We start from the raw sequence: 14,027 nt of genomic DNA, 5'->3' as shown, positions 1-14,027 counted from the left end.
CTCTGCGCTGGCACGCAGGCTGTTCACTTGTGCACGCCGGTGTGAATGAGCCCTCACTGTTAGGATTTTGTTCTTTTGAGAAAATGTTTCCATCTTGGATTTTTTTTTACTGCATTCACTACAGTCGTAAACGGTCATCGACCCCATTAACGATTAGAAAAACGAACAAAGGTTCCGAAAAAGGATTTTGCTGATATATTAACGACTTTATATAAAGATCAAATCTCATACACAATTAGCGCAGCAATAAACCTGAAAGTCTCCAGAGAGCTGCAAGTCAGTCTGTCACAAATGTGTGTCCTTCATCTCCAAAGATAAATGATGCAGGGTCCACACCAGCAAGTGGCGATAGATACAGTGCTGATGCGCCCATCCTGGCACATTCGCCCTATTTACTTTTTTTTAGAACTTTATTAAAATGTCGCCAGTGACATTTTATACGTTTATGACATTTCATTAAAGGATTTTTAAAAAGTGAACACTTGCAGTGGGGCTCTGCAAGGGTTAACTGCTTGTTTTGCACTGAGGTAAAAATAAAGAAGAAATACTCACCTGATCCTGGGTCCTGCGGCAGTGACCGCTCATTTCTCTCCACCTCCGCTCCGGGTGTGCTATGGCTGTGGCATGTCCCTCTGTGTCTTCACACCTAATACTGTAGAACTGTATTAGAGGTATGTAGGGAAGCTGACTGGTTTCTAGGGGCAACTGAAGCTGATTGGTTACTATATACAACTGCTCTAGATTCTGCCTGCTCCAGTTTTGATCAATTTCCCCCCATTGTGTCGCATGTCACTATGCATGTTCTTTCTCTTTGAATGAGCTGCCAGTGCACAAGGATGGACACAAACAACAGACACACAGCATTTTTTTTCCAATGCAGCACACTGGAATATAGGGTGTTACTGAGCATCTTGGTGCACTGCAAGGCATGTGTGCGTCAGAGCTGCATTGCCTTTAGTAGACTGTGGAAGGGAAAAACTCTGACAATGTTTTTGTTGCTGTACGTGACTTCCTGTCCCGGAGCCAAACCCTGCACACACATATTTTGTGTCCTGGTGTCACAGGGACAGGAAGTGAGGAAAATCTCTTTAATGGTGGGTCACAGATAAATCTTATTATCTCTTTCCCACTTTATGGAAAACTAAAAATAAATTGGATTTTTAAATTAGCAGTGCCTTTTTTCTGTTTTAGAAATCAGGGTAATTTGTCTTATATGTAAATTAGGAAAGCATTTTTATTTGATTGCTACAATTAAGTTTGTGTTACTGAGCTGCAATACATGAACATATCACACATCGCTACAATATCACTCCTAAATCTTCGTTCGGGTTCTCTCCACTTCCCATGCACTCAATGTAACTCGCACAGCCCAGTGTTAGCTCCTTCGGCTTTTTCGCACTATGATGTCAGACAACGCAGTGTGGGCGGGAGTTCCATCACCTAGCAACCACCGTCGCTCTGCAGGCACGCTTTGCAGTGGGCGGGCGCTGATTGACAGCTGGTGTTCATTGCGCATGCTCCACGTGAACTACTGTGAACCCGGGGATCCTGCAAGTACTTCCAGGTCGCACAGGCTGCATGGAGTTGTAGAGAGGTCACCCAGGTAAGAAGTGCGGCTCTTTTATGTTCTGTAACACTTTGTGTCCTCCATTGGGGAATACCCTCTTTTACAGGGACGGGCATGGAGAATAGCTTGTTTTTGGCGTCAAAATTATAGCTTTTATCTGTAGTGAAAATACAAAAATTAGAGTGCCCGGCAAAGTGAGGGTAATGGCTGATTAATATTAGCACAGCCTACACACAGGAGTTGCATCAGTTGCTGCCCATTGCACCACAGTGAAATACATTTTTGCATGTTCGTTCAGATGGTGTATTGGGGTGCCATATCCCACCAATGAGTGTAATGCAGGTTACTGTGCTGCTGTGATCTCGGCAGACCCTTAGACATAGCTGGAGACATAGATTTTGTTCAATCCAGATGTAATTTAAGATTACAGAGTGATGTATTGCTGACACAAGTGCTGTGTTCTGTGGATGAATAAAGTGGACCTTTACACCCTTTGACTAAAAATCACATCAGTGTGCAGCTCTGCATGCTGATATGAAATCATCTTACAGTCATTAGCTAAACAAACATTTTTATTTTACTTACAATTCCTTTTTTTTCACTGCCTGGTCCACTTTGGCAGAAATGATGTAATGTGCCCAAGTGTTGCATCCTGGGAAGGTCACATCTGCAGAGCATTGCTGGGAAATCTCATCTGTAATCTCGAGAGATCTCAGTGAAAGGCATTTTCCTCCCCTGAGATGATGTGCATGGTCACATGTCCTAGTCACATGTGTCATAGTTCCAGGAGGTAATAGGAGATCTAGTAATCTGCCTTTAGTAAACATGGCCACTGTGAGAAGACTGGGGAAGAAATAAGATATGCAAATAATACAAAGCCGGCAATTATCTAGAAGTATGTGTTTGTAGATTGTCATTACTAAACATTTCTAAAGGTGTGTTTGCTGTTATTGTAAAGATTTGGGTAAAGGTCCACTTTAAAAGCTCATTCACACCGTGTCTCTTGAACTCAATGCAAGGGCACATAGAAAACAACTGCTTTCCATGTGCCTTCTTGACACCATACAGGTGCATTGCACAGCTTGTCTGCATTTTTGTAGGGTATCTGTGGGAATTTGTGCCCATTCAGCCAAAAGACAATTGGGAGGTCAGGTACTAATGTTTATTGAGAAGAGCAGTCAGCGTCCCATTTCATCTCAAAGGTGTTCAGCAGTCCTGAAGTCAGACTTCTAAGTTCCTCCACCCCATGTTTTTATGGAGCGGGCTTTGTGCTGGTGAACTCAATAAGTTGGAAGGCTGTCCACATACTTTTGGACATATTAGACCTTTTTACCTTCTTCTGCTCGCCAAATGATTTCCACTTCCAGGCAGGGGGCGGGAGCTGAGTGCAGGCAGAAGCACTGATTGGCTGAAGTATCGATTCACCAGAAAACAGAAACTCCTGGAAAGTATGCCTGCCGCTTTGGAGATCTTGGTTATTAGCTAGTTTGTAGTGTAGCACAAACCTATGTGTTGCTGTTCCTCTTATCTCACTGCAAGCCTACTATGATAGGTCTCATCAAAACCGTTAACTTCTCTGCAACCTCTAATGATGTAAAAAACCCACAATGCACCTGGCAGTCAGATACCATATGACCCGAGGAAGTATGGAGATGCTGTTCATTTTTTTTTATGAATGGCAAGGAGAATTCATTTTTACTCAAATGAATGTGATTAGGTAATGCTGACTCATTTCTTGCGATTCATGTGAAGTGTGAATTTTATAAGTCCACTTTCAAACTTGCAGATTTTTCTCAAGGCCTTGGGACGCGCATGGAATGTTGGCGGCAGACGCAATTCCCAGTTTTTGAAGGTCTTTGTATGACCTTTTTCATTACTACATTTTTTTTTTTTTTGGTTAGCTGAATTACTTTACTCGGAACACACCAGCTGCGACATCTACCTCTAACAATGTAAACACATTTATTCCATATAAAGGGGATTTCTGCTTCAAAGTGAAACTTTCAGGAACATCTAAACTAAAACTGGCCATACGCTGTTAGACCGTTTTTCTTTTCTCCCACAACTTGAAAGAAAAAGTCTACCAGATTCCGCTATCCCAATGGGCTATTTTATTCTGATATCGGGAGATGTGCCACTGTCGGAATACCCTATTAATGACTGCAGGTGATTAGCTGCAATCACTGTTCATCCAACTATTTTCTGCCAGGGTCCTTGGAGCAATGATGGATGTTGGGCAGGAGACTCTGTGTAGGACCAGTTTAACAGTGATGCCAGATGGGGGGAGGTACTCTTCAGTCCTAACACACTGCCTGTCCTAGAATGACACTGGTCCTCCATAAATACATTGAATGAGTGTTGTCACCCTAGGACAGGAAGGTCATCATCAGTCGAATCACCAGATCAAAAGAACACAATCTGAATAATAAAAAAAGCAATTTTAGCCACCACATCTATGGACTGGTAAGCTGCAATCTAGTAATTATCAACTATTTTTTTTTCTTGGGTTTAGATATGCTTTAACTCTCCAGCATCTACCAAAAACATATATCTCACACACACACACACACTGCCTGGCCTAAAAAAAAAGAGCTATAGGGGTTGCTTCAGTTGGTCAGGTCTAGGTTCATCAATGTAATGTGCCTAAAAAAATGAGGTCATCTGCCTACCTGAATATTCAGAATGACAAGGTTTTGATGGATTTTTTTTCTTCCCTGATGGCACGGACATATTCCAAGATGACAATGCCAGGATTCATTGGGCTCAGATTGTGAGAGAGGTTCAGGGTGCACGAGACATCATTTTCACACATGGATTGGACGTTTTATGTCACGTTTCGATGGTCAGTCTGGTTTTTATCAAGACACCCAGAGGGGTGAGATGTCTGTGCTTTTTCTTACTTCCAATGTTGGGTGCAGGGAAACTGACAGGCTCTGTGCTGTCTGCATGCATAAATCCAAACAAAAGGGGTACCGAACTCTAAATAACTTGTTTAACCCCTTCAAGACTAACGACGTACAGTGTATGTCGCTAGCATCGGGGCTGTTTAGACAGACTAGCCGCCAGGACTCTGTTTAAACTTGTAAAGCCAACTGTCGGCTTTACAATAGAAGCGATTTCTGGTGACTCAGCTGTCGCCAGATCGCTTCTACGACCTGGTGAAGTGGTCCCGCCCGACACCCCAGCCATGCTTCTCTGGTGGCAGCGGGGAGCTGAGGAGGAGATGGACAAACCTCAGTTCGTCCATCCTGTCCCCGTTCTATGGGACCGGGAGCGATGCGCGTTTCCAAGGTCTACCTGGCTGTATACCAATGGATACCCGCGGCCAATACGCCCCAAAGAAGCTCCTGTACTTCTTTGGGCGTAGGGCAGCGCGTAAATACGCGCTGTAAAACGCCCAGGTGGGAACCATGCCCATAGGCAATCATTGGTTTTCACATGTTGAGCGTTTTACAGAGCGTAGGAACGCGCTGTAAAACGCCCAGGTGTGAACCAGGCCTTAAAGTGGACCTTTACCCAAATCTTTTAAATATTCTGGCTTTAATGTCACTTTAATTGTAGGCAATAAAAGTTAAGGTTATCTACCTTGCTGTGCAATGTGTGACAGTTGTAGGATGGCTTGCATAAACATTTTGGCAAATACAGCTGTTTACATATATGTATTTTAATCACGTAACCTTTTGTTCAGCTTTAATTTGGACCCTGACTTTGAACTTTTTGTCTTATCCAGAAGAACTGCTGCATTCCCATGTGCTCTTTTTTTGGTGACAGGTCCCCTTTTAATATTGGTGCAGCACAATGTGGGGAGGGTGTGTAATTGGTTCCTGGATTGGGCTGTTTAGGGTAATCCTTCGGTTTGACATGGTTTGTTTATTTAACTCACTATACTGCCCTGCCTGTCTGACGCACAGAATTAAAATACGCCGTGAGTGCATATTGAAAGTCTAACTTAATGCGTGGCAGTTTTCTGCATTTTATTGGCATGACAGGACTCTCCCTAAACACCTTTTTAGAGGCCCCACCTGCGTCCTCATCATTTTTCAGTCGGGGCCGCCGCTCTGCGCTAAAGTTGACAGATTAGTGACGGACTGAAAAAGAAAACACCAGTCAGCATTATTTGGAAATGACTCGCTTGATGGCAGGTCCTGGAACTTAAGTGCTCATGCATTAAATTAAAGTGAGTTTGTACAGGGCGTCATGTGAGAGGTGATGGCGTTTAATTAGGATTTATGTTACACATTTTCTGTATGAGACATTGGGAGGGTTCTAAAAAAAGCTGGAGGTTTAAAATTACTCGACTGACCTTTCTTTAAAGGGAACTACACTTTTAGACATGGTAAAAGTGATCAGCTCCACATCAGTCCTTTTGGGCCAGTTCACACCAATTGCGGCGTTCCAAAGGGGTAGCTCCTGGAACGTACAGCAATTGCTCCCCCTTCGTTCTGGGGCTGGAGGGGGCGTGGCGGTGCATTGAAGTCAATGGCACCGCAGTTATGTCCCCCGCTTGCAGTACGATTGGATGCGTGGCAAAACATTGCCTGCGTTCCAGTCCAGTGCGAACGCAAAAAAATGCTGCATGCTGGCAGAGGCACAGAGCACAGAATGTGATCGGCTTGCATGATTTTTGGCAAGGTCGAGAATGGTTAGTTTACTTAGCAGACCAAAGGAGCAAATAAAAGGTGTTCACTGTAAGAGTGTACAAACAATGTGCGGCCCTTTGGTGATGTCCATGCATGATATCCCCTGTATCTAGCTTGTTGACCACTACCACGTGGTCCATTCGTTTCAGTGGGGTCATATCCACACGGCTCTTGCACCTTTTTGTGTGACAAGCACGACAAAAAGGTTTTTTCTGCTGCCTTTTGTGCGCGTTTGCACATGGGGAAATGCGGCAGAGAACCACGCGATTTGCCGGCCGCGTTTGGGGTGCCATTATGGCACCGTAAGCACATTTTGGAATGCCCAGGTGGGAACCAGGCCTCAGACCAACCAGTCCAATTTGGTCTGTTTTTGAGTTTCTACACTACAGTGGACTTGAGAAGTTATTACGGAGACAGGAAGGCAGAGAGGGCAATAAAAATAATGAATAGTTTTATATACCATCCATGTATTTTTGTCTGTCAGAGAGATTTTCCATCAATTTCTGATCTGACGGGAAATGAGGTGAAACCTGACTGAGGTTTTAGCTCTTCCTTTGTCCAGAATGAAGTAAAAGGTCTTGACTCAAGCCTTGCTTTAACCATTGACCTGCTAAAGTCCGCTATGTTTTGTAATCCCTTGCAGCAAGATTCGTCAGCCTTTCCACTGCACTTCTGGTTGGATAGAGCCTCTGGTTATGGGATTCTGTACTGGGCAGCCCCTCTCTAATGCTCCAATGTGTCTTGGCAAGGCTGCAGTGCATTCTTGTAGGGGCTAATGCTGGAACCAGGAAACGCACTGCTTTTTTTCACAGGTTCCAATTCACGACTGTTTAAAGGATAAGGTTACTGACAACCGCAGAAATAGCATTAGCAGGGCAACCAGCTGCACAGGATAAATCCTGAAAATTATAGACTTGCATCTGGCAGTTTGTGTCCCCCTGAGTTTTTGATATCTGTCAATTTAATCACATTGCACCTTGAAATATGTAGTCGTACAGTATCTAAAGTTCATGATTTCGGTTTCCCATAGGCAGAGATCACAGCAGTGCGGCCATGTCAAACTACGCTTTCCGCATGTCGTGTCTGAGCGCCAGGATATTCGGAGAGGTTGTGCGGCCAACGAATAGCAAGTCTATGAAGGTAGTGAAGCTCTTCAGTGAGCAGCCGTTGGCCAAAAGGAAAGAGGTTTATGACTGGTACCCACCACACCATATCTATGCCCCCCTGATGCGCAATTTGAGATTTATGGGCCTTTACAGGTAATTTGACTGTCTTTTCTGTTTTCTTAAAGTTCTTGTTTATTATAGATGAATGATTGTTCCAAAAAAAAATAATGCCTTTCCTAAGTCCCCTATGTTTACCGGCTGCCTTGTGTGTAAAAGTGACCCTGTGGTGATCGGTCATTTTTGGTTGGGCTTAATGTGAACTTAACACTTCCAGTCCAACATCTGATATGGTAAAGCGCTGCGCAAACTGTTGGCGCTATATAAATACTATGTCATAATAATAATATTCAAGAGATACTAAGATAGTGGTAGGCAACCTTGGCACTCCAGCTATGGTGAAACTGCAAATCCTAGAATGCCTCTGGGAATCTTGCCTAAGGCTGCGAGTCTTGCAGTGCCTCATGGGATTTGTAGTTTCATCACTAGAATGACGTGGAGAGATTTGTTGGTACCCCTAGAAAACGTTTAAATGGATCATCGGAGTGATATTTCAAACTAACAATTTTTTGTAATTGGCATCATACATGTTTCCAATCTTGTAATCAGTCAGTCTATTTAAATGACGAAAACAAGTAAATCTGCTGTTTGGTATCATTGTGTGCATTACGCTCAACATACACCAGAGAAAGCAAAGGAGATAGTTGTTCGAGGAGATCAATAAGAAAATGATAGACCAGCAGGTCGTAGGCACAGCCTATAAGGCCATCTCCAAGCAACTTGATGTTTCTGTGACTACAGTTGCAAATATTTTAAGACGTTTTAAGGTCCGTGGGAGTGTAGTCGCCTTCCTGGCTGTGGCTGCAAGAGGAAAATCGACCCCCAGATTGAACAGAAGGATAGGGTAAATGATAGACAAAGAGCCAAGGAAAACTTCCAAAGAGATACAAGCTTAGCTCCAGTGTCAAGGTACATCAGTGTCTGTTCCGACAATCCAAAACGCATAGAAGCCCATCGCACTCCTGACTGGTGAAAGAACCCAGAAAATTTGGGTGGGTGCTAAAATGACAGCAGACAAATTTCTCTGTTTTGCCTGCGGAAAGAACTATGCGGTACCGAAACGTCGCCTGTAATTATGTGACACTTTTTAGTCAATTAATATTGGCTTGTATTTACGCTGGAGTGCTAGTGTTGCTAAAATGCATAATGACAAGCCACAATGTTTCTGGAAGAATGGTCTATGGACAGCTGAGACAAAAACTAAAGCTTTTTGCCAAATCAGAAATCCAGAAATGAAGCGTTCAAGGAAAAGAACATTGCACCTACTGTGAAACATGGAGAAGCCTCAAGACCAAAGAATTATGGAGCAAAACATCTGGTGTCGTTTGCAGATCATGAGTTCTCCAGCAGGATAATAATGACCCTAAAGACACCCAAGAATGTCTAAGAACAAAAAAATTGACTATTTTGAAAGCCCTGATCTGAATCCTATTGAACATCTATGGAAAGAGCTGAAACATGCAGTCTGGTGAAGGCACCCTTCAAACCTGAGAGAGCTGGAGTAGTTTGTTCAAAAAGAGTGAGCCAAACTACCTGGTAGCAGGTGCAGAAGTGTCGCTGAGAGCTACAGAAATGTCTTGTTTGCAGTTGTCACCTCTTAAGCTATGTTCGGACCAGGTCTGGAACAGATCTGCAAGTGCAGTGCGTTTTGCTGCGTTTTTAACTGCAATATTGCCGCTTTTTTGTTTTCAAATGGGCTTACAGGTGCATTCCAGTGCATTTGCATGCTTTTTTGATGAGTTCCAGTGTATTCCAGACCAGAGAAAATGAGACGCAGTATTTGTTTTTCTTTTCTGGTCTCGACTGGAATGGACTGCGCTGGTGTAAACAGAGCTCAGAAATACCATAGGGATACATTGGGATGCTTTTTTTTTTTTTTTTTTTTGGTCCCGAAACAAACTGTTATGATCCGGACATGTCCAGAGCAGGGACCCTCAAGGTTGTACAGCAAAATGTTCGGTTAAGGCAACGCTGGACAAATCCCAGGAACCAGGTAGCCAATGCTTCTTAAAATTTACAGCTGGTGCCTAACATTTGAGGTTTTCTCTTGCTGTCTTCTGCTTGCTCCTGGATTGGACAGACTGGCTCCTTAATGACCCCTTACTCAAGGGTTCCATCATTTTTGTTGATTTGCATTTTAATTTGTTTTATTAATTTGTTTTATTTGCAATATTCCTTTGAATCAAAAAATCTAAACTAAAGTCTGATTTTTATTATATAAATAAACACTTTTTGTACACAATCTACTTTTGATTAGGAAATCTTCTAAAATTGCTTGGTTGTCCCATCTACTGGGCTCCTTCAAAAGCATCAAGGTAGACTTTGTTTTTTTTTTTTTTTTTTTTTCTCCTGGCTGCCCCCCCTTTTTTTTTCAAGTGTTAGAAATCCTCAGAAGCTCCTACTTTGGTTTCCTGGGCGTCCATTATGGATGAGATGATGCAGCTGGAGAGCCTGGCAACCAGGGACAAAGATAAAATGGACCTTCATGGAAAGATCTGGTTGGATGTTATTTGGGGCTTGAAATCGCTTTTCGTTCCATGTTGAGTAGCGATCATGTCCCTTCTTTCATGAGTTTTATGGTTGAATGAGGGCTGTGGGGGTGAACAAAATACATAATAAACAATGACGAATGCCAATTATTTTGGTCAATTTCAAGTTATTTCAGAGAAAATTTTGTTTTGTTTTTAATGGTACCAACAAATTTGCCCATGTCTGCATGTCATTGGTATACATGCATAGTCTCCAGCTGCTCCTCTTGGATCCAAAGAGCTGTGTTTCTGTATAGACACTGTATACAGTTCTAGATGTATAGAATCTTCCTTTTCAGTGCAATGGCCTTAGAAAATTAAGCTGGTATAACGATTCCCTATTTCAAAACAGCAAATGTAGTACTGGCTGTCTTATGAATACAGCACATTTGTATTCTCCGCTGAAGAATAATACAAATCCACAGCGTGGTTGACCGAATGAAGATGGCAAATGTGCCTTATGTTTGTGATTGATAGTTTTACAGCAGCAAAAGCAGCAAATAAACGGTTTGTCTCTTTTAAAATGCCTCCTGAGTGTAAAACCACCAACTGTTCCTCTTTCAGATCCAGATTTAAAAGTCTGGTGTATGCATAAATTAAACATTTGGCTATGTGGAGCGTTTATATTGTCTATAACTTGACGTCACATCACACTCTGTAAATCATTGTGTGGTTCATTTGCAAACACTAGCACACAGGAGAAGTGGTTTTGTTACGTGTGTCCTATCTGCTGCTATTATGTTTTTCCAACGTAGACCATAAACATAAGCTTTGGTTGCTTGAGCGTTTTTGGCAGTATTGCTACATCTGAAGACTCTAAAGGGATTGTGTATCACCCTTTCAGGTACGTTCAGCTGGACTATGGGATCAGGTTGAGAAGCTTTTGTATTTGCTGTGACTTTTGCAGGGGGTAACAAGATGTTATAACATGAACAGATGTCCATGTGCATTATATAAGCAAAACAAATGGCAAACGCACTCATCAACTCATAACCAGATTTCAAGCAAGGTGCACATGGAAGGGTTTTATACAGTACAACAGCAAAAAAGTTTCCCAGCACACGCCAGCTCGCACAAAAATCTGTCTTAACGCATGCTGTTTGAGTGTGCTGGGAAACTTTTTGCTGTTGACATGTACATTATATGGCTAAAGGTTTTTGGACCCCTTACCGTCACACGTATATGAGCTTGTTGGACACCCCATTCCAAAAACATGGGCATTAATATGGAGTTGGTGCGTTCACATATTTTTGACGATATAGTCGATGTGCACCTCACCAATCTAGGTCCTGAAATTGCCTTAAAGCTTGGGGACAGTACCAGGAATGCAGGTACAAATGGATCCTAATTCTTCCAAAGACCATGAGTGTATTCATGAGCCAATGGTCAAGCATGCAGAGCACTCGGTGAGTGTTCTTAGACATAATATTGAGATGGCAAGTGTTGGGGGTTCCATGAATTGATGAACGTCATATAGACCTCTTTTAAATAATTGTTGACGGGTTCATCTGATTTTTATTTTTTTGTAGGGATGAGCATGAGGACTTCAAGGAAGAGATGAAACGACTGCGCAAACTGCGTGGCAAAGGCCCGCCCAAAAAGGGTGAAGGCAAGAGAGCAATGAAGAAAAAATAATTTATTTTAAAGGATTGGTCGCTTTAAAACTGATTGGTCAGTATTGGGTAGATACTGGTGGGCTAAATCACTTTCTTGTATCTTTTGGGACTCTGACAAAATGTCTGCCCCCTAAGTATTCAGCTCCACCATCATGCTGCAAACAGTAGAAGAGTGTCTCACTCTTCCTGTCCGATGTATTTATTTTTTTCCCATTACAGCGAATGCGGCTGGAGGTGTGACACATGCAGGTGGGGCAAGAATATAGTGGGTGGAAATCATGTAAATCTTGCTAGTGAATTTGGGAGATCGAAGAAGTGTGTGATTTAGCTCACCTGTGTTAACCTGTAATAACAGTTTTGGGATGACTGGCCCTTATTCCAAACCTTGATCTCCAGCCTGGAAAGAATGGCACTGCAAGCCTCCTGCACAAGGCTCACCCCACTGACACCTGGGTAGTTACACAGAGGACCTCCAATAGACTGGCATTGATGTCACATTTTTCTCTGACTGCCACTTTGTTGCTGTATGTGTATTAAAGCAGTGCACAGACCAGTGATGATGTGTAGAGTACATTTACACATAGCAGCCAATCATATTTTGGTGTACTCTAGTCAGATTTATAAAGAACGAATGCTGGTTGGTTGCTGCAGATTTATGTACTTTACACATTCTCATTATTTTTGCACTGCTGTACTGAATAAGGCAGGAAATGTTGTGTTTTAAATAAATCTATTATGATATATTATGAAATGCAAATCATTTCTATATAATATACCAATTTATTTACAAGGAAACATTTCCTTGTGTCCACAATAAAAATAAACACTTAATGCTACATTATTGTCAATGTATATTTTACAGTATGCCTGAATGCTAATCCAGTTGTCTATGGCCACAGGGAGTGTGTCATATAACAAGAAATTGGAAGAAAAGTCACCAGCACTCAATCCTTCAACATGCAAATGTACTCTTTTTATTCTAGATGCCTCACACAGGCAATAAAACCATAGTATTGATTGCAGCTGGTATCTGCATCACTCCTATTTTAAATAACCATTCTTCTCCTAAAAGATTCCTCAAGGTGATTGGATCCTACAGCAAGCAACTTAGGTTTCAGTAATCAAAGAGGAAAAGATCTTGTGCTACACCAACTTGAGCCAACAGTTTTATTGTTAACGATAGTTCATGCCCTCAGAACAATCAGTCCCAACATCCACAGAAAGACATACAGAAAGATATATAGAATATCGTCATTACAATTTACAGTAGGAAGATTAATCACGCAGTAGCACAGCCTAATTTTGTCTTCTGTTCACTGAAGTTCTTTTAGATCTTGACCATTTGAGTTATAGTGCCACCTTCAAGAGTAGATCACTAGTCACACAGACAAAAACACAGCCTAGGACCCTTGCTGGCGGCCGAATTCCCATCAGCCAGGCCACAGGCCTATCCTGGGTTAGGGCAGTCTGTGAGTTATTTTACAGAGGGCAAATTAAACTGACTTGTTGCTTTGTCACACTGTCTCCCGAGGCAGATAGAGCCTCTGCTCTGACAGGTGGTTGCCTGTCATGGGGAAGTACCCGCTTTTCACCCTGCCTGGATGTGGTGAGTATACATCTTCACCTCCCTTTTTATCCTCTATGGCTTGCTTGGAGTGGTCCATGGATACCCCTTTCCCCTCCTCTCTTGTGTTGTGGTCTGGGTGGTGCTTGGTATGATATAATCTCAACGGGGTCACAGATGTCCACTGACCCTGACCATCCAGTCACAGCAGTGTCCAAAGGCAGGCAGCCCATCGACAGTCTTGATGACAGCATGCTGCATGCCTTTCCCCACAGAATCCTCTTCTGTTCTTGCATTACGGCCTTTGGCGCTTTGGCCGCTGAGACCCTGTCTGATGAAGTTCCCAAGACAGGACTTTAACAACTGAAGAGCTATTTTTGATCTCAAACTTAAACAGGCTGCCTTGGCTCTTATTGATCTGGCTCGCTCCATTTGTAAACTGGAAGATTGCCTGCAGATTCTACATTTCCTTTTCCCAGTTAGACTACTTTTGGGTCCCTTAAGGTGCCCATACACTTTACAACCCTCGCAAGACTTTTGTCTTGCGAGGGTTGTAAAGTACTTTTTAAAAAAAACGTACGATCTGCCCATCTTGGACAGGCAGATCGTACTTGCGATCATGGCAAGCCCGCCCCCCTGAGGGGTGGGCTTGTGATGACTGCAAACGGGCAGTGTGCGCGTTCTCACACTGGCCTGTTCGGCAGTTGTCGAACAAGCAGGCCACTAACTTGCCATAAATCGTACGATTCCCAGCGGTTTTCCAGCCTGCTTGTTCGACGGAAGACGTGCGACCGTGCAGTAGAAAAGGTTGCACGCCTTCCATACACTGCACGATTCTCGTACGATCGTGGGATTTCCCGCGATTCTCGTATGAGAATCGTGCAGTGTA

General features: G+C 42.9%; 1 protein-coding gene across 1 annotated transcript; it reads left to right on the top strand.

The window, feature by feature from the left end:
* Window positions 1–1,538: 1,538 nt before the first annotated feature.
* MRPS33 (mitochondrial ribosomal protein S33) lies at window positions 1,539–11,719 on the top strand. The gene is made up of 3 exons (XM_018563948.1): window positions 1,539–1,603; window positions 7,238–7,466; window positions 11,488–11,719. The coding sequence occupies exons 2-3, from the start codon at window positions 7,261–7,263 to the stop codon at window positions 11,591–11,593; spliced, it is 312 nt and encodes a 103-aa protein (XP_018419450.1). The 5' UTR covers window positions 1,539–1,603; window positions 7,238–7,260; the 3' UTR covers window positions 11,594–11,719.
* The last annotated feature ends 2,308 nt before the right edge of the window (window positions 11,720–14,027 follow it).

This window comes from Nanorana parkeri, unplaced genomic scaffold (genome assembly GCF_000935625.1).
Source record: "Nanorana parkeri isolate BGI_ZX_2015 unplaced genomic scaffold, ASM93562v1 scaffold712, whole genome shotgun sequence".
NCBI lineage: Eukaryota > Metazoa > Chordata > Amphibia > Anura > Dicroglossidae > Nanorana > Nanorana parkeri.
This window is presented reverse-complemented; position numbering and strand designations above follow the sequence as displayed.

Excerpts from the sequence above, each read along its gene's own strand:
- MRPS33 (XM_018563948.1), top strand. The coding sequence starts at position 7,261 with ATGTCAAACTACGCTTTCCGCATGTCGTGTCTGAGCGCCAGGATATTC. Across the intron at positions 7,467-11,487 it reads AGATTTATGGGCCTTTACAG|GGATGAGCATGAGGACTTCA; the intron begins GTAATTTGACTG and ends ATTTTTTTGTAG.